Consider the following 20154-nt stretch of genomic DNA (forward strand, 5'->3'; position numbering starts at 1 on the left):
AAGGGGCAGCACCAAACGAGGACCCTTCAAGGGTTGCTGCCAAATAAAGACCCTCAAAGGCACAGCGCCAAATCAAGCCCCTTAAAGGGCCAGTAACCCCATGGGGAGCCGCTGCATCGCGTGGCTTTGCCTGCAGAAGCTGGGGCGGAGGAGCAGCGATGTGAGCCAAAATGAACAGGGAGATGGGGGGGGGGGGGGGGGGGGGGCACACGTTGGACACAGCAGTACAAGGCAGGGATTTTCTCTCTTTTAATTAAAAAATAAGATGTACAAAGATGAGGAAGATCGACAACTCCTCCTCCTGAGCAAATAAGGCTGAACGCAACCCTGCGGCTGCCAAAGCCCCGCGCCCCTCCCGGGCCACGTCCTCCCCCATCCAGTGCCACGTCCTCACCCCCACATCCCACCCCTGCCCCACTGCCGCGCCCCCTCCCCACCCCCGTGTCCGCCCCAGGACCAAACCCTTGCCTCCACCTCCACTACGAGCTCAAACATTACGGTCAAACACGGTGTTAAATTACCCAAAACCCAACAAAAAGCCCCAAACCTCCCCCCCCCTCCATCCTCGGCCCCACAACCCAGGACCCTGGCAGCAGGGTCCTCCACCACCACCTGCTGCAGGTGTCCCCGTCCATCTGCAGGCGCCATTCCTGCCCTCCCCGCCTGTCCCCCCATAACGCATAATTACCCCAACCCCCCCAAACCCCAAAACCTCCCCCCATCCCAATCCCCGGCCCCACAACGCACCGTGCTGCAGGCTCCTCCGCCAGCTCTCGGTGCCGACGCCCAGCCCCGCCTGCAGGCAGCACACCCAGCCCCCCCCGCACTAAATTACCCCAAACCCCCCAAAAACCCCCAAACCTCCCCCGCGCCAACCCCCCCAAAGCCCCCCGCCGTTCTCACCGCACGCCGCCGGAGCCGCGCTCGCGGTCGGCGCCGCTCCCGCCGTCCATCTGCAGGCAGCAGCCCCTCTCCCCGCCCCCCGCCCCGTTGAGGGGCGCTTTTTCCACGCCCCCCGCAGCCGCCGCGCAGCCCCGCACTTTGCTGCGCGCCCTGTAAGCCACCAGAGCCGAGGCGGCGGCGGCCGGCAGCGTCAAGGCGAGCAGCGCGGCCACGGCCACCAGCTGCGGCCAGTAGGAGCCGCCCGGGGGGGGGGTCGCCGCCCCCTCCTCGCGCCCCCAGCCGCCGCCTTCGGGCTCCCGCAGGCGGTACCGCACGGCGGCCCAGCGGAAGCCGTTCTCGGTGGCCCAGCACGTGTAGGCGCCCAGGGCGCCGCGCCGCGCGACCACCAGCAGCGTCAGGTCCGGCAGCTGCTCCGCGCCCCCCGCCGCCGCCCCGCCGCCCCCCGGCCGCTCCCAGCTGTACGCCGCCCAGGCGGAGCGGCGCGGGCACGGCAGGCGCACGACGCTGTGCAGCGCCGGGCTGAGAGCTGCGGGGGGGGGGGGGGGGGTGAGGGCCTGCGGGGAACCGCGACCCCGCAGCCCCACGGCACGAACACCAGCCTGCATCCCGCATCCCATATCCCATATACACATCCCATATCCCATATCCACATCCCATACCAACATCCCGCATCCCATATACACATCCTATACCCATATCCCATATACACATCCTATACCCACATCCCATATACACATCCTATACCCACATCCCATATACACATCCTATACCCACATCCCATATCCCACATCCCATATACACATCCTATACCCACATCCCACATCCCATATCCCATATACACATCCTATACCCGCATCCCATATCCCATATCCCATATACACATCCTATACCCCACATCCCACATCCCATATACACATCCTATACCCACATCCCATATCCCATATACACATCCTATACCCACATCCCATATACACATCCCATACCCCGCATCCCATATCCCACATCCCATATACACATCCTATACCCACATCCCACTTCCCATATACACATCCTATACCCCACATCCCACATCCCACATCCCGTATCCCATATACACACCCCACATCCCATATCCCACACCACATATCCCATATCCCACAGCCCCTATAACCCCAGCCCTGCCCCTATAACCCCAGCCCTGACCCCATACCCCACCCTGACCCCATACCCCACCCTGACCCCATACCCCAGCCCCGCCCCCCCACTCACTCAGCTCAGCCACTTCCGTTTCCGCCCCCCCGCTCCTCGCGCGCTGGCAGCGGCTCCTGGCGTCGCCTCCCTCCACGTCCTGCAGCCACGTGCTGTGGGGTCAGAGGTCAGGGGTCAGGGGTCGGAGCCATGAGGTCAGGGTCAGGTCATAGGGTCAGGGTCAGAGGTCATGGGATCATAGATGATGTGGACAGGGTCAGAGGTCATGGGGTCATGTTCAGAGGTCATGAGTTCACAGGGTCGGGGTCATAGGGCAGGTAACAGAGTTAGGGTCAGAGGTCATGGGGTCGGGGTCAGAGGTCACGGGGTCGGGGTCAGGTCATAGGGTCAGATCCTGGGGTCAGGAGTCAGATCACAGCATCAGGGTCAGAGGTCAGGGGGTCGGGGTCATGGGTCAGGTCATAGGGTTAGGGTCAGAGGTCACAGGGTCGGGGTCAGATGTCATGGGGTCATGGGTCGGGTTATAGGGTCAGGGTCGTGGCCTGGGTTAGGGCTCTAGTGTAAGGGCTCAGGTTATGGGGCCATGAGTAGGGTTAGGGGGTGGGGGCAGAGTTATAGGGTCAGGGTTACGGGATAAGTTTTATAGGGTCAGGTTTATAGGGTCAGGGCTGTAGGGTCAGGGTTACAGGGTCAGGATTATAGGGCTCATAGGGTCAGAGCTGTAGGGTCAGGGCAATGCGGTCACGTTTATAGGGTCAGGGCTGTAGGGTCGGGTTTATGGGATCAGAGTTATAGGGTCAGGTTAGTAGGGTCAGAGCTGTAGGATTAGGTTTATAGGATCAGGGCTCTAGGGTCAGGGCTCTACGGTCAGGATTACAGGGTCAGGGCTGTAGGGTCAGGGCTGTAGGGTCAGGGTTACAGGGTCAGGTTTATAGGGTCAGGTTTATAGGATGAGAGTTATAGGGTCATGTTTATAGAGTCAGGGCTTTAGGATCAGGTTTATATGGTCAAGTTTATAGGGTCGTGTTTATAGGGTCAGGGTTGTAGAGTCAGGTTTATAGGGTTGTGTTTATAGAGTCAGGGCTGTAGGGTCAGGTTATAGGGTCAGGGTTACAGGGCCATGTTTATAGGAACAGGGCTATAGAATGAGAGTTATAGGGTGAGGGCCTTAGAGTCAGGTTTATAGGACCAGAGTTATAGGGTCAGATTTATAATGTCAGGATTACATGGTCATGTTTATAGGATCAGGCTACAGAGTCACATTTATAGGGTCAGGGTTGTAGGCTCAGGTTATAGGACCATGTTTATAGGGTCCGGTTATAAAATCAGGTTACAGGGTCAAGCTATAGGGTCAGGTTACAGGATCAGGTTATAGGGTCAAGCTATAGGGTGAAGCTACAAGGTCTGGATATAGGGTCAGGCTATAGGGTCACGTTACAGGGTCAGGCTACAGGGTCAAGTTATAGGGTCAGGTTACAGGCTCAGGCTGTGGGGTCAGGTTATAGAGTCAGGTTATAGCATCAGGTTACAGGGTCAAGCTAAGGGTCAGTCTACAGGGTCAGGCTATAGGGTCAGGTTTATAGGGTCAGCTACAGGGCCAGGTTATAGGGTCAAGCTACAGAGTCAGGTTATAGGGTCAGGTTACCGGGTCAAGCTATAGAGTCAGGCCACAGGATCAGGTTACAGGGTCAGGTTACAGCTCTGGCTGTAGGGTCAGGCTTTAGGGTCAGACTGTAGGTTCAGGCTGTAGGGTCAGGCTTTAGGGTGAGGTTACAGCCCTGGCTATAGGGTCAGGCTGTAGGGTCAGGCTGTAGGGTGCGGTTACAGCTCCGGCTCTTGAGCTGTCTGTAGGATGGGAGCCATAGGGTGGGAGCCATAGGGCCGTTTGTAGGGTGGGAGCCGTAGGGCTGTTTGCGGGGTGGGAGCCGCGGTGCCTTTTGTGGGGTGCGAGCTGCGGTGCTGTTTGTGGGGTGGGAGCTGTAGGGTGGGAGCTGTAGGGCCGTTTGTGGGGTGGGAGCCGCGGTGCCATTTGCGGGGTGGGAGCCGTAGGGCTGTTTGTGGGGTGGGAGCCGTAGGATGGGAGCTGTAGGGTGGGAGCTGTGGTGCCATTTGTGGGGTGGGAGCCGTAGGGTGGGAGCTGTAGGGTGGGAGCTGTGGGGTGGGAGCTGTGGTGCCGTTTGTGGGGTGGGAGCCGTAGGGTGGGAGCTGTGGGGTGGGAGCTGTAGGGTGGGAGCTGTAGGGTGGGAGCTGTAGGGTGGGAGCTGTGGTGCCGTTTGTGGGGTGGGAGCCGTAGGGTGGGAGCTGTGGGGTGGGAGCTGTAGGGTGGGAGCTGTGGGGTGGGAGCCGCGGTGCCATTTGTGGGGTGGGAGCCGTAGGGCTGTTTGTGGGGTGGGAGCTGTAGGGTGGGAGCTGTGGTGCCATTTGTGGGGTGGGAGCTGTAGGGTGGGAGCCGTAGGGTGGGAGCTGTGGTGCCGTTTGTGGGGTGGGAGCTGTAGGGTGGGAGCTGTGGGGTGGGAGCCGCGGTGCCATTTGTGGGGTGGGAGCCGTGGGCTGGGAGCTGTGGGGTGGGAGCTGTGGGGTGGGAGCCGTAGGGTGGGAGCTGTGGGGTGGGAGCCGTAGGGTGGGAGCCGTGGGCTGGGAGCCGTGGGGTGGGAGCTGTAGGGTGGGAGCCGCGGTGCCGTTTGCGGGGTGGGAGCTGTGGGGTGGGAGCTGTAGGGCCGTTTGTGGGGTGGGAGCCGCGGTGCCGTTTGCGGGGTGGGAGCCGTAGGGCTGTTTGTGGGGTGGGAGCTGTAGGGTGGGAGCTGTAGGGTGGGAGCTGTAGGGTGGGAGCTGTGGGGTGGGAGCTGTAGGGTGGGAGCTGTGGTGCTGTTTGTGGGGTGGGAGCCGTAGGGTGGGAGCTGTGGGGTGGGGGCTGTAGGGTGGGAGCCGTGGGCTGGGAGCCGCGGTGCCGTTTGTGGGCTGGGAGCCGCGGTGCCGCTCACCTGTCCCCGCCGGCCGCCCCCAGGTGCTCGCAGCGCCCGCTGCCGCTGCTCCAGGCGCACGCGGGGTCCCTGGCCAGGACGCACTCGGCGCAGCTGCGGTGCTGGCTGCAGTTGGACAGCGGCACCACCAGCAGCCCGCCTGCGTGGCCCACGTACAGCACCGCCTGCGGGGCCGAGGAGTGGGGCGGGGTGGGATTGGGGTGGGGATGGGGATGGAGATTGGGGTGGGATTGGGATTAGGGTGGGGTGGGATTGGGATTGGGGTGGGATGGGATTGGGGTTCGGATTGGGATTGGGATGGAGTGGGATTGGGATTGGGAATGGGATGGAGTGATATTGGGGTTGGGATTGGGATGGGGTGGGATTGGGGTGGGATTGGGATTAGGGTGGGATTGGGATTGGGTGGGATTGGGGTGGGATTGGGATTGAGATTGGGATTGGGGTGGGATTGGGATGGGATTGGGGTTGGGATTGGGATTAGGGTGGGGTGGGATTGGGATTAGGGTGGGGTGGGATTGGGGTGGGATTGGGATGGAGTGATATTGGGGTTGGGATTGGGATGGAGTGGGATTGGAATTGGGATGGGATTGGGGTGGGATTGGGATTGAGATTGGAATTGAGATTGGGATGGGGTGGGATTGGGATTGGGGTGGGATTGGGGTTGGAATTGGGATTGGGGTGGGGAGGGATTGGGATTGGGATTGGGATTGTGGCAGGGTGGGATTGGGGTGGGATTGAGATTCAGGGGGGTGGGATGGGGTGGGTACAGCTCCACAACCCAGCTCAGCACAGACCATCCCATCCCATCCCAATCCCAATCCCAATCCCAATCCCAATCTCCATCCCATCCCATCCCAATCCCATCCCAATCCCAATCCCCATCCCGTCCCACCCCATTCCAATCCCAATCCCATTCCAATCCCAATCCAGTCCCATCCCAATCCCAATCCCCATCCCCATCCCATCCCAACCTCAATCCTATTCCCATCCCCATCTCAATCCCCACCCCACCCCAATCCCCACCCCACCCCAATCCCATCCCCCCCCACCCCCCCACGCCCGCACCTTGCTGGCGCTGAGCAGGAAGCTGCTGACGCGGCGCGGCTGCTCAAACAGGGCGATGCTCTCCAGGACGAGCGCGCGGCCGCCAGGCAGCTCCAGCGCTTTGTGCACTGAGCCCTCGGCTGCGGGCACAGCAGGGGGTGCTGCCCCACACGGACAGCGCCCCATAGGGACACCGCCCCATAGGGACCCACCGCCCCATAGGGACCCACTGCCCCATAGGGACCCACTGCCCCATAGGGACCAACGCCCCATAGGGACACACCACCCCATAGGGACAGTGCCCCACAGAGCCACCACCCCACAGGGACCCCCCACCCCATTGAGACACCGCCCCATAGGAACACACCGCCCCATAGGGACACATGGCCCCATAGAGCTGCCACCCCATAGAGCCGCTGCCCCATAGAGCCCAGTGCCCCATAGGGACACACTGCCCCATAGGGACACTGCCTCATAGGGACACCACCCCATAGAGACTCACCGCCCCATAGAGTTACTGCCCCATAGACCTGCCGCCCCATAGGGACACATCACCCCATAGAGCCCACTGCCCCATAGAGACACATGGCCCCATAGAGCCCAGCGCCCCATAGAGACACGCAGCCCCATAGAGCCGCCACCCCATAGAGCTGCTGCCCCATAGAGCCCACCACCCCATAGGGACACATGGCCCCACAGGGACCTACCACCCCATAGAGCCCATCACCCCATAGGGACACAATGCCCCACAGGGACCCCCCGCCCCACAGAGCCCCCGCCCCACAGAGCCCCCCACCCCACAGGGACCCCACACCCCACAGAGCCCCCTGCCCCACAGAGCCCATCACCGCCCCATAGGGACACACGGCCCCATAGGGACCTACCACCCCATAGAGCCCATCACCCCATAGGGACACACGGCCCCACAGGGCCCCCCGCCCCACAGAGCCCCCCACCCCACAGGGCCCCCTGCCCCACAGAGCCCATCACCGCCCCATAGGGACACACGGCCCCATAGGGACCCCCCACCCCACAGAGCCCCCCGCCCCGCAGGCCCCGCCGCGCAGACGCACCGGTGGCCATGAACAGCAGGCGGAACGGCGCCCCGCCGAGGCCGCGGGTGGGCAGCACGGCGATGTGGGTGTAGCTGACGTTGGGGCTCAGCAGCAGCGGGCGGCCGTGGTTGGGGGGCACCGGGGTCTCCATCAGGAAGTGCTCCTTCATGAACGTCAGCGCCTGGTCCGACCACGGCGCCACCGAGCACTGCGGGAAACGGCGCGCGGCTGCGGGGGCTGGGGGGCTGGGGGGGCTATGGGGTGCTGGGGGGTGCTGTGTTATGGGGTGCTATGGGGTGCTGTGGGGGGTGTTATGGGGTGTGCTATGGGGTGCTGGGGGTGTGCTATGGGGTGTGTTATGGGGTGCTATGGGGTGCTGGGGGGTGCTGGGGGGTGTTATGGGGTGTGCTATGGGGTGCTGGGGGTGCTATGGGGTGTGCGATGGGATGCTATGGGGTGCTGGAGGGTGCTTTGGGGTGCTATGGGGTGCTATGGGGTGCTGGGAGGTGCTATGGGGTGTGTTATGGGGTGCTATGGCGTGCTATGGGGTGCTGGGGGCTGCTATGGGGTGCTATGGGGTGCTATGGGGTGCTGGGGGGTGTGCTATGGGGTGCTGCGGGGCTGGGGGTGCTGGGGGTGCTGGGGGGTGCTATGGGGTGCTATGGGGTGTGCGATGGGGTGTGCTATGGGGTGCTATGGGGTACTATGGGGTGCTATGGGGTGCTGTAGGGTGTGCGATGGGGTGCTATGGGGATGCTGGGGGGTGCTATGGGGTGCTATGGGGTGCTATGGGGTGCTATGGGGGCGCTGGGGGATGTGCTATGGGGGTGCTGTGCTATGGGGGTTGTTATGGGATGTTATGGGATGCTATGGGATGTTATGGGATGTTATGGGATGCTATGGGATGTTATGGGATGCTATGGGATGCTATGGGATGCTATGGGATACTATGGGACGCTATGGGATATTATGGGATGCTATGGGATGCTATGGGATGTCGTGGGATGCTATGGGATGTTATGGGATGTTATGGGATGTTATGGGATGTTATGGGATGCTATAGGATGTTATGGGATGCTATGGGATGCTATAGGATGTCATGGGATGCTATGGGACGCTATGGGATATTATGGGATGTTCTGTGGCTGCGTTCCGTGGCCGCCCCCACTCACGCTGCCAGGCCGGGCCCCGCCGCTGGGGGCGCTGCGGGGGCTCCACGCCGCGCCGTCCTTCTCCCGCTCCAGGAAGCGCCCCTCGAACGCCGCCCGCAGCGCAGCGCGGCTGAACGAGCAGAGCGCGGAGCCGCCGGGGAGCCTGGGGGGGGGGGGGGGAGCGGCTCCACACCGAGCGTCGCCCCATAGGGAGCATCGCCCCATAGGGAGCATCGCCCCATAGGGAGCTGCCCCACACCGAGCATCGCCCCACACCGAGCATCACCCCATAGGGAGCTGCCCCACACCGAGCATCGCCCCATAGGGAAGTGCCCCACACCGAGCATCACCCCATACGGAGCATCGCCCCATAGGGAGCTGCCCCACACCGAGCATCGCCCCATACAGAGCATCATCCCATAGGGAACTGCCCTATAGGGAACAGCCCTATACTGAGCATCGCCCCATAGGGAGCAGCCCTAGAGGGAGCATCGCCCCATAGGGAACAGCACCATAAGGAACATTGCCCTATAGGGAGCAACCCTAATTGAGCAGCCCCATAGGGAGTATCGCCCCATAGGGAGCATGGCCCCATAGGGAGCTGCCCCACACCGAGCATCGCCCCATAGGGAACAGCCCCATAGGGAGCACTGCTCTATATGGAGCAGCCCCAATTGAGCAGCCCCATAGGAAGCATCGCCCCATAGGGAGCAGCCCCATAAGGAGCAGATCCCATAAGGACCCACCACCCCATGGACATTCACTGCGCGCAACCCCACAGCTCCACGCAGACCCCATAGGAACCTCCCACCGCACGGAGACCCCCACCCCACAGGGACCTACCACCCAGCATCCCCCACCCCATGGGACCCACCACCCCATAGAACCCACCACCCCACATCCCGCCACCCCATGAAGCCCCAGCGCCCCATAGGACCCAGCACCCCACGTAGACCCACCACCCCAAAGAGACCACCACCCTACGGGGACCCACCATCCCAAATCCCACCGCCCCATACAGACCCCCCACCCCATAGAACCCACAACCCCAAGGACACCCTGAACCCCACAGCACCCCCCCACCCCATAGGGACCCCCGACCCCATAGAAGCCCCCACCCAATAGAATGCCCAACCCCACAGCACCCCCCACCCCACAGAACCCCCCACCCCACAGAACCCCCACCCCACAGAACCCCCACCCCACAGAGCCCCTCAAGCCCGCAGCAGCCCCGCAGCCCCGGTGGAAGCGCTCAGCCGCATCGCCCCCCGCTCACCACTGCGCCTCGAAGACCCCATAGAACTCGGCGCTGCGGTCGCCGCCCGCGGCGGGGGGGGCGCTGGCGACGTGTCGGACGCGGCCGAAGGGGGGGCGGCCGGGCGGCGCGCACTGCAGCTGCGCCTTCAGGAACGTCGTCCATTTCTTCTGCAGCACTTTGTCGCCCCCCACGTCGCTCTGCGCCAGCGGGGGGGGCGCTCAGCCGCACCGACCCCCCCACGGACCCCCCCCCACAGACCCCCCCAAGGACCCCCCACAGACACCCCTCACCCACGGGCCCACCCGCCATGGCTCCCCCCCACGCACCCCCCACCCACAGACCACCCATGAACCCGCCCCAGAGACCCCGCCAAGGACCCCCCCCAACAGACACCCCCCATAGACCCCCCCATAGACCCTCCCCCCCATAGACTCCCCTATAGACCCCCCCAATAGAACCCCCCCATAGACCCCCCTCATAGACTCCCCCTATAGACCCCCCCCCATAAACCCCGCTATAGACCCCCCCCTCATAGACCCCCCCTATAGGCCCCCCCTCATAGACCATCCCATAGACCCTCCCCCCATAGACCCCCCCCACAGACCCCTCCACCCCATCCACCCCACAGACCCCCCCCATAGAGCCCCCCCTCATAGACCCCCCCATACACCCCCTCATAGATCCCCCCATGAACCCCCCCCATAGACCCCATCATAGACCCCCCCCAACAGACCCCCCCACCGACTCCCACCCCATAGCCCCCCCCATATTCCTCCGCCCACAAAACTCATCTCTCCCGTCCCTCCCCCCCAGACCCCCCCATAGACCCTCCCATAGACCCCCCCCATAGACTCCCCTATAGACCCCCCCATAGAACCCCCCCCATAGACCCCCCATAGAGCTCCCCCAGACCCCCCCATAGACCCTCCCCGCCATAAACCCCCCCATAGACCCCCCCATAGACCCCCCCATAGACCCCCCCCCACGAACCCCTCCCATAGACCCTCCCCCCCATAGACCCCTCCATAGACCCCCCCATAAACCCCCCCACGAACCCCCCATAGACCCCCCCAGCCCCCCCCCAGCCCCTCCCCCTCCATAGACCCCCCCATAGACCCCCCCCCCCCCGCCCCCACCTTGCAGACCCGCGCCACGCGCGCCACGCGCAGGCGCTGCAGGCAGCGGAGCTCGTGCGCCGTCTCGTGGAAGAAGAAGTAAACCTGCTCGGCGTCCGGCGGCGCGGCCGACGCCACGAACGTCGCGTCGTCTGCGGGCCGGGGGCGGCGGGGCGTCAGGGGGCGGGGGGCGGGGGGAGCCTACGGGGTGGTGCGACCCTATGGGGTGGTGGGACCCTATGGGGTGGTGGGTCCCTATGGGGTGGTGGGTCCCTATGGGGTGGTGGGACCCTATGGGGTGGTGGGACCCTATGGGGTGAGGGGACCCTATGGGGTGGTGGGTCCCTATGGGGTGGTGGGTCCCTATGGGGTGGTGGGACCCTATGGGGTGGTGGGTCACTATGGGGTGGTGGGACCCTATGGGGTGGTGGGTCACTATGGGGTGGTGGGTCCTTATGGGGCCGTGGGGATTTACAGAGCGAGGGGATCCTATAGGGTGACGGAACCCTATGGGGTGAAGGAATCCTACGGGGTGAGGGGCCCCTATGGGTTCGTGGGTCCCTATGGGGTGGTGGGTCCCTATGGGGTGGTGAGGTCCTTATGGGATGAGGGGCCCCTATGGGATGGTGGATCCCTATGGAGTGAGGGGATCCTGTGGGGTGATGGGATCCTATGGGGTGGTGGGGTCCTTATGGGGTGAGGGGACCCTATGGGGTGAGAGGCTTCTATGGGGTGAGGGGTTCCTATAGGGTGAGGAGATCCTATGAGGTGAGGGGGTGAGGGGATCCTATGGAGCGGTGGGTCTTTATGGGGTGGTGGGTCCCTATGGGGTGGTGGGTCCCTATGGGGCCGTGGGGTCCTTATGGGGTGAGGGGCTTCTATGGGGTGAGGGGACCCTATGGGGTGGTGGGTCCCTATGGGGTGGTGGGGTCCTTATAGGGTGAGGGGCTTCTATGGGGTGAGGGGCTCCTATGGGGTGAGGGGACCCTATGGGGTGGTGAGTCCCTATGGGGTGAGGGAATCCTATGGGGTAGTGAATCCTTATGGGGTGAGGAGCTCTTGTAGGGTGCTGGGTCCTTATGGGTAATGGGTCCCTATGGGGCGGTGGGTCTCTATGGGGCGGTGGGGCCCATGGGGTGGGAGGTTTCTTTGGGGTGGGGAGGTCCTCCCATGGGGTGCTGTTGCAATGGGGTGGGAGTCCCATGGGTGCCGTATCTGTGGGGCGGGGGTCCCACGGCTGCTGTCCCTACAGGGCGATGTGACCCGCACCTGTCGCTATGGGGCAGTGACCCCCAGCAGTGGGGCGGTGTGACCCACAGGTGCTGTCGCTATGGGGCGGTGACCCCCAGCAGTGGGGTGCTGTGACCCCCAGGTGCTGTCGCTATGGGGCGGTGACCCCCAGCAGTGGGGCGGTTTCCCACCTGCCAGCCAGCGCAGGGAGGCGTCGGTTTTGAGCGCGGTGCGGCCGCCCAGCGAGCGCGAGATGATCGGCTCCGTGCCGTGGAAGTTGTTGGCTGTGGCTGCGTACAGCTCCCCGCCTGGCGGGGGGAGAGGGGGGGTCAGAGGGGTCAGAGGGGTCAGAGGAGGCAGAGGACGCAGGGGGGTCATTGGGGTCGGGGGGGCAGTGGGGGTACAGGGGTCAAAAGGGGCAGTGGGGTCAGAGGGGTGAAAGGGGTCAAGGGGGTCAGAGGGCGCAGTGGGGGAAGGGGGCAGAGGGGGTCAGTGGGGTCAAAGAGGTCAAAGGGGTCAGAGGGGTGAAAGGGGGCAGGGGGGGCAGCGGGGTCAGCAGGTCACAGAGGTCAGTGGGGCACTGAGTGCCCTGTGGGGTCACCCCTGGGGTCCACTTTTGGGGTCACCCGGATCCACTTTTGGGGTCTCCCTCCCTTCCACATTTGAGGTCACTTCTGGGGCTTTTACCTTCCAGGTCTCCCCAGGTCCGCTTTTGGGGCCACCCCCTCCAGCTTTGGGGCCACCCCTGGGGTCCACCTTTGGGGTCACCCTCCCCGCTACTTTTGGGGTCACCCTGGATCCACTTTTGGGGTCACCCTGGATCCACTTTTGGGGTCTCCCCGAAGCCCCCTTTGGGGCCACCCTCCCCTCCACTTTTGGGGTCACTTCTGAGGCTCTCGGGACCCACTTTTGGGCTCTCCCCCATCGGGGCCACTCCGCCCCCCCTCAGTCTTTGGGTCCCCCCCCCCGGCCCACTTTTGGGGCCCCCTGGGGTCGCTTTTTGGGGTCCCCCCCACGGTTTGCTCACCGTCCAGCAGCGCGGTGTGGGAATGGCGGGGGTCGAAGGGGCTTTGCCCCTTTCCATCGCGCTGCCCCACTGCGACCCACGGCACAGCGGAGTCGTCCAGGAGCTGTGGGGCGGGGGGGGGTCAGCGGGACCCATAGATGTGGGGCGGGGGGGGCTTCCCTGCGATCCCATCCAGTTGTGGGGCTGCGGCTGTGGGGTGGGGGCACACAGAATCCCAACCCCACAGATGTGGGGCACACGGCACCCCAGCCCCACAGCCCCAGAGATATGGGGTACATTGCATCCCAGCCCCATAGATGTGGGGCACACAGAATCCCAACCCCACAGATGTGGGGCACATGGCACCCAGCCCCACAGCCCCATAGATGTGGGGCACACGGCTCCCCAAACCCACAGATATGGGGCACAATGCACCCCAACCCCGCAGCCCCATAAATATGGGGCACATTGCACCCCAGCCCCATAGATATGGAGTACACCGCACCCCAACCCCACAGCCCCATAGCTGTGGGGCAGACAGCACCCCAACCCCACAGCTATGGGGCACATGGAACGCCAACCCCACAGCCCCACAGATATGGGGCACACAGCACCCCGGCCCCAAAACCCCACAGATATGGGGCACACGGCACCCCAACCCCACACCCCACAGATGGGGTCCCATTGCTCCCCAGCCCCACAGATATGGGGCACACATCCCCCAACCCCACCTGTTCACCCATCACCCCACATCCTCCGGCCCCCCACAGACCCCACGGGGTCCCCCCACCCCCGCAGCCCCACGGGGTCCCCGGTCACCCCACACTTTGGGGTCCCCCCGGCCCACATTCGGCCCCGGCTCACGATGTGGGTGCAGGCGGGGCTGAAGGCGTTGGTGCCGCAGGCGTACAGCTGGGAGCTGTTCAGAGCCACCAGGACGCGGATGAAGTTGAAGCACTCGGTCTGAGCGGGGACAGCCGCCATGGGGGGGCGCCCCATAGCGCCCCATAGCGCCCCACAGAGCCTATAGCGCCCCATAGCGCCCCATAGCGCCCCACAGAGCCTATAGCGCCCCATAGCGCCCATAGAGCCCCATAGCGCCCCATAGAGCCTATAGTGCCCCATAGCGCCCCATAGCGCCCCATAGCGCCCCACAGAGCCTATAGTGCCCCATAGAGCCCCATAGCGCCCCATAGCGCCCCACAGAGCCTATAGTGCCCCATAGAGCCCCATAGCGCCCCATAGCGTCCCACAGAGCTCCACAGCGCCCCATAGCGCCCCATAGCGCCCCATAGAGCCTATAGCACTCCATAGCGCCCCATAGCGCCCCACAGAGCTCCACAACGCCCCATAGCACCCCATAGCGCTACATAGCGCCCCATAGAGCCCTATAGCGCTCCATAGTGCCCCATAGCACTCCATAGAGCCCCATAGCTCCCCATAGCGCCCCACAGCGCCCTATAGTGCCCCATAGCATCCCATAGAGCCCCGTAGAGCCCCATAGCGCCCCATAGTGTCCCATAGAGCCCCACAGAGCCCCATAGCACCCCATAGCTCCCTATAGAGCCCCATAACTCCCCATAGCACCCCACAGTGCCCCACAGAGCCTATAGCGCCCCATAGCGTCCCACAGAGCTCCACAGCGCCCCATAGCGCCCCATAGAGCCCTATAGCGCTCCATAGTGCCCCATAGCACTCCATAGAGCCCCATAGCTCCCCATAGAGCCCCATAGTGCCCCATACCATCCCATAGAACCCCATAGCGCCCCATAGAGCCCTATAGCACCCCACAGAGCCCCATAGTGCCCCATAGCGCCCCATAGAGCCCTATAGCACCCCACAGAGCCCCATAGTGCCCATAGCGCCCCATAGTGCCCCACAGCGCCCCATAGCGCCACATCATATCCCATAGAGCTCCATAGTGCCCCATAGCGCCCCATAGAGCCCTATAGCACCCCCACAGAAACCCATAGAGCCCCACAGCACCACATCATATCCCATAGAGCTCCATAGAGCCCCATAGCTCCCCATAGAGCCCCATGGCGCCCCATAGCACCCCAAAGAATCCCATAGCGCCCCATAGTGCTCCATGGAGCCCTATAGCACCCCACAGAACCCCATAGAGCCCCATAGCGCCCCATGGAGCCCTATAGCACCCCACAGAACCCCATAGAGCCCCATAGCGGCACATAGAGCCCTATAGCACCCCACAGAACCCCATAGAGCCCCATAGCGCCCCATGGAGCCCTAGAGCACCCCACAGAGCCCTGTAGAGCCCCATAGAGCCCCATAGTGCTCAATAGAGCCCCACAGCGCCCCATAGAACCCCACAGCGCCCCAAATCCCATAGTGCCTCATAGCGCCCCATAGCGCCCCACAGAGCCCCACCATGCACCATAGCACCCTGTAGTGCCCCCCACACCCCACAGCACCCCACAGCACTCCACCACACCCCATAGCACCCTACAGCACCCCATAGCACCCCACAGCACCCCATAGTGCCCCCCACACCCCACAGCGCCCACTGCACTCCACAGCACCCCATAGCGCCCCACTGTGCCCCACAGCGCCCCACAACCCCACAGCACCCCACATCTCACAACCCCACAGCACCCCATAACCCCACAACCCCCCCCCCGCCCCACCTCGGGGTTCTTCCTCTTAAGGCTGCACTCCCTCTTCTTCTCCTCCGAGGGGCCCCACGGCACCTATGGGTGCAAAGAAGGGGTCTGTGGGGTGGGGGGGTCTGTGGGGTCAGTGGGATTGGGGTTCAGTGGGGTCAATGGGGTCGGTGGGGTGGGGGGATTTATGGGGTCAGGGGCTCAGTAGGGTCAGTGGGGTCAGTGGGGTCGGGGGTCATTGGGGTCACTGGGGTTGGGGGTCAGTGGGGTCAGTGGGGTTGGGGTTCAATGGGGTCAGTGGGGTCATTGGGGTCACCGGGGTCGGGGCTCAGTGAGGTCAGTGGGGTTAGTGGGTCAGTGGGGTCGGTAGGGTCAGTAGGGTTGGGGTTCAGTGGGGTCGGGGGTCAGTGGCGTCACATGGGTCGGGAGGGTCGGGGGTCATTGAGGTCATTGGGGTCACTGGGGTCGGGGGTCAGTGGGGTCGGTGGGGTCAGTGGGGTTGGGGTTCAATGGGGTCATTGGGGTCACTGGGGTTGGGAGTCAGTGGGGTCATTGGGGTTGCGGGGGTCAGTGGGGTCATTGGGGTCGAGGGTCAGGGGAGTTGGGGGTCGGTGGGGTCATTGGGGTCAGGGGTCACTGGGGTCACCTGGGGTCACTGGGGTTGGAGGTCACTGGGGTCATTGGGGTCATTGGGGTAGGGGGTCAGTGGGGTCACGGGTCAGTGGGGTCAGTGGGGTCGGGGTTCACTGGGGTCAGTGGGGTCATGGGTCAGTGGGGTCAGTGGGGTCGGGGTTCAATGGGGTCATTGGGGTCATTGGGGCCGGGGGTCAGTGGGGTCAGTGGGGTCGGGGTTCAATGGGGTCATTGGGGTCGGGGGTCAGTGGGGTCGCTGGGGCCGCTGGGGTGACGGGGTGACGGGGCCGGGCGCAGCGGGGCGGCGCTGACCGTGGCGAGGAGCCGCGGCTCCGCGGGGTCGCTGACGTTGAGCGCCAGCACGGCGTCCCGGGCGCCCACGTAGAGCAGCGCCTCCTCCGGGCCCAGCAGCAGCGCGTCGCCCTGCCGCAGCGCCAGCCGCGAGACCGCGCGCCGGGGGTCGCCTGGGGGCGGGGGGGGTGGGGGGTCAGGGAGTCACCGGGATCCGGGGGGGATGGGGGCTCTGGGGGGCCGGAGGGGGCTGTGGGGTCGGGTGGGGGTGGGGGGTCAAGGAGCCATTGGGATCCATAGGGGCTGTGGGGTGGGGGCTCAGGGGGTCTGTGGGTCTGGGGGCTCTGTGGGGGCTGTGGGGGCTGTGGGGGCTGTGGGGTCGTCTGGGGGGCAGGGGGTCAGGGAGCCATTGGGATCCATGGGGGCTGTGGGTGGGGAGTTAGGGGGTCTGTGGGGTCTGTGGGGCAGGGGCTCTTTGGGTCTGGGGGCTCTGTGGGGTTTGTGGGGCACATGGGGGCTGTGGGGTGGGGGGATCAGGGAGTCTGTGGGGTCTGTGGGGTTGGATGATCTTTGGGTCTGGGCTGTGGGGTCTGTGGGTCTGTGGGGTCATGGGGGCTGTGGGGTCGTCTGTGGGGGGGGCCTGTGGGGTCAGTGGGTGCCATGGGGGCTGTGGGGTGGGGGGTTCAGGGAGTCTGTGAGGTCTGTGGGGTGGGGGCTCTTTAGGTCTGGGGGCTCTGTAGGGTTTGCAGGGCATATGGGGTCTGTGGGGTCTGTGGGGTTGGGGCTGTTTGGGTCTGGGGGCTCTGTGAGTCTGTGGCGTTGGGGGGTCTTTGGGTCTGGGCTGTGGGGTCTGTGGGGTGCATGGGGTCTGTGGGGCAGGGGGATCTTTGGGTCTGGGGGCTCTGTGGGGTCTGTGGGTGCCATGAGGGCTGTGGGGTCAGGAGCTCATTGGGGTCCGTCAGGTCTGTGGGGCGCATGGGGTCTGTGGGGTGGGAGGCTCAGTGGGTCTGTGGGGTCAGTGGGTGCTGTGGGATCAGTGGGGTCTGTGGGTGCTGTGGGGTCAGTGGGTGCTGTGGGGTCTGTGGGTGCTGTGGGGTCATTGGGGTCAGTGGGTGCTGTGGGGTCTGGGATCAGTGGGTGCTGTGGGTGCTGTGGGGTCCACAGAGTCAGTGGGTGCCATGGGATCTGTGGGGAGTGGGGTCATTGGGGTCACTGGGGTCTATGGGGTCTGTGGGACATGTGGGGTCGGTGGGGTCGGGGGGTTGGGGGGCGGTGGGTGCCGTGGGGTCTGTGGGGTGCATGGGGTCTGTGGGGCAGGCAGTTCCCCATCGGCGCCCCACGCCTCCCCCACACAGCGCAGCTTCCGCCCAGGAACGGGATCCCGAAAGGGGATGTGGGGCCAAGGCCCGCCTGTGTGGGGTCGGGGCGCTATGGGGTCAGGGTGCAGTGCTGTATGGGGTCAGGGTGCAGTGCTGTATGGGGTCGGGGTGCAGTGTTCTATGGGGTCGGGGTGCAGTGCTGTATGGGGTCAGGGTGCAGTGCTGTATGGGGTCGGGGTGCAGTGCTGTATGGGGTCGGGGTGCAGTGCTGTATGGGGTCGGGGTGCAGTGCGCTATGGGGCACAGCACTCTATGGGGCTGGGAAAACAGGAAGCGCAGCAATGCAGTGGGGAAGAGGAAGTGCAGGAAGTGCTGCTGTGGGGTGCGGGGTGCGGGGTGCGGGGTGCTCTATAGGGTGCTCTGCAGGGTGCTCTATAGGGTGCTCTATAGGGTGCTCTGTAGGGTGCTCTGTAGGGTGCTCTGCAGGTGCTCTATAGGGCGCTCTTTGGGGCGCTCTGTGGGGCAGAGCTGCAGACCGGAGCTGTTCCCCAGCCCCCCAGCTGCCCCACAGCTGCACCCATGGGTGTCCGACACCCACCCCAACCCCCCCCCAGCAATCATCTCCCAGCTCCACAGCCCCATAACTGCGACCCCACAACACAGGGGTTACTGAGCTGGGGAGCACCCATGGGTGCCCAACAGCCCCCACAGCCCCACATCCCTCCCACCTCAAACCCAACCCCACAGCCCCCCATCGAGGCAGCACCCATGGGTGCCCCACACCCCCCCAACCCCACATCCTTCCCCCTCCAACCCCACACCTCCCAGCCCCACAGGCCCCCATTGAGGCAGCACCCACGGGTGCCCCACAACACCACAACCCCACATCCTTCCCACCCCAACCCCACATCCCTCCCAGCCCCACAACCCCACAGCCCCCCATCAAGGCAGCACCCATGGGTGCCCCATACCCCCCCCAACCCCACATCCCTCCCACCCCAAACCCAACCCCACAGCCCCACAGCCCCCCATCAAGGCAGCCCCCATGGGTGCCCCACAACCCCCCAGTCCCACATCTCTCCCACCCTATTCCCAACCCCACAGCACCACAGCTCCCACTGAGGCAGCACCCATGGGTGCCCCAAAGGCCCCCAACCCCACACCTCCCAGCCCCACAACTCCACAGCCCCACATCCCTCCCACCCCAAACCCAACCCCACAGCCCCGCAGCCCCACAGCCTCCACCGAGGCAGCACCCATGGGTGCCCCGTACCCCCCCCAGCCCCACATCCCTCCCACCCCAACCCCACACCTCGCAGCCCCCCAGCCCCACAACCCCCCCAGGCCCACATCTCCCCCACCCCGACCGCACACCTCCCGGCCCCGCAGCCCCCACGGAGGCAGCACCCACGGGCGCCCCCCGCCGCCCCGTCGTCTCACCGGCCGGGATGCTGAGCCGCGGTGGGAGCTGAGCGCGGAGCAGCAGCGCGTGGAGCAGCGCTCCGCACAGCAGCCGGAGCAGCGGGAGCAGCCGGAGCATGGCGGGGCGGGGGGCGGCGGGGCGGCGGGGCGGCGGGCGGCGGGGCGGCGGGGCGGCGGGGCGGCGGGGCGGCGGGGCGGCGGGGCGGCGGGGCGGCGGGGCGGCGGGGCGGCGGCCGGGCGGAGTGCGGGACGGCGCGGTGCCGGCCGTGCGGGCAGCGCTGCGGGACGGCGAGCGGAAATGGGGCGGGGGGGCCGCGCGGTTCTCGAGGCCCCACGCGAAGCGAGGAGTTCCGGACCCACGGACGGACGGACGGGGGGGGGTTGGGGGCAGGGTTGGGTGGGGGGTGGGGGTGGGGGGGTTGGGTGGGGGGGGCTCCTCCCGCACCCCTCCGGTCCCGCACGGAACGCGCGGCGGCGCCGCCCGCCGTCGGCTCGGGGCTCGCGGGATTCCCGACCCGATGGGGCGACGGGTCGCGGTTCCCCCCGGCCCCGTCCGCCGCCCCGCCGCCCCACGGATCGCTGCCGAGCCGGGATCCGCCAGCGGCCCCGGAACCTGAAAGTCCGGACGGGAGAGAAACGGGCAGCGACACGTCGGGGCGGGCGGCCCCACGGAACCGGGCGCTGTGGGGCGGAGATGGGGGGAGGGGAGGGGGGGGAACTGGGGCGCTGTGGGGTCCTGCGTGGGGTGGGCTGTGGGGCTGAGCGTCACCCTATGGGGCTGAGCGTCACCCTACAGGGACAGCGGCGCCCTAAGGGGTAGAGAGCAACTCTGTGGGGCTGAGCACCATGCGATGGGGCTGAGTGCCACATTATGGGGCTGAGCGTCATCCTATGGGGCTGAGCGTCATCCTATGGGGCTGAGCGTCACCCTATGGGG

At 65.2% G+C, this 20154-nt stretch overlaps 1 protein-coding gene across 1 annotated transcript; it reads right to left on the bottom strand.

Moving 5' to 3' along the window:
* Positions 1–225: 225 nt before the first annotated feature.
* Positions 226–19356, bottom strand: SEMA4A (semaphorin 4A). Its single transcript, XM_090127090.1, has 14 exons — positions 19236–19356; positions 16498–16649; positions 15577–15639; positions 13796–13894; positions 12953–13055; positions 12117–12233; positions 10717–10847; positions 9599–9777; positions 8344–8485; positions 7190–7379; positions 6138–6256; positions 5073–5236; positions 2152–2243; positions 226–1429 (listed from the first exon to the last, which is right to left on the bottom strand). Exons 1-14 carry the CDS (start codon positions 19333–19335, stop codon positions 900–902), a joined length of 2181 nt encoding a protein of 726 aa, XP_089983216.1. The 5' UTR covers positions 19336–19356; the 3' UTR covers positions 226–899.
* Between the last annotated feature and the right edge of the window lie 798 nt (positions 19357–20154).

This window comes from Phasianus colchicus, chromosome 30 (genome assembly GCF_987193195.1).
Source record: "Phasianus colchicus chromosome 30, bPhaCol1.hap1.1, whole genome shotgun sequence".
In the NCBI taxonomy this organism is placed as follows: Eukaryota; Metazoa; Chordata; class Aves; order Galliformes; family Phasianidae; genus Phasianus; species Phasianus colchicus.

Bases quoted from the DNA above. Each gene is read 5' to 3' on its own strand.
- SEMA4A (XM_090127090.1), bottom strand. From the start codon at position 19,335: ATGCTCCGGCTGCTCCCGCTGCTCCGGCTGCTGTGCGGAGCGCTGCTC. The intron at 15,640-16,497 runs GTCAGCGCCGCC...TTGCACCCATAG, and splicing joins AGCCGCGGCTCCTCGCCACG to GTGCCGTGGGGCCCCTCGGA. The intron at 1,430-2,151 runs GTGAGTGGGGGG...CCCCCCCCGCAG, and splicing joins AACGGAAGTGGCTGAGCTGA to CTCTCAGCCCGGCGCTGCAC.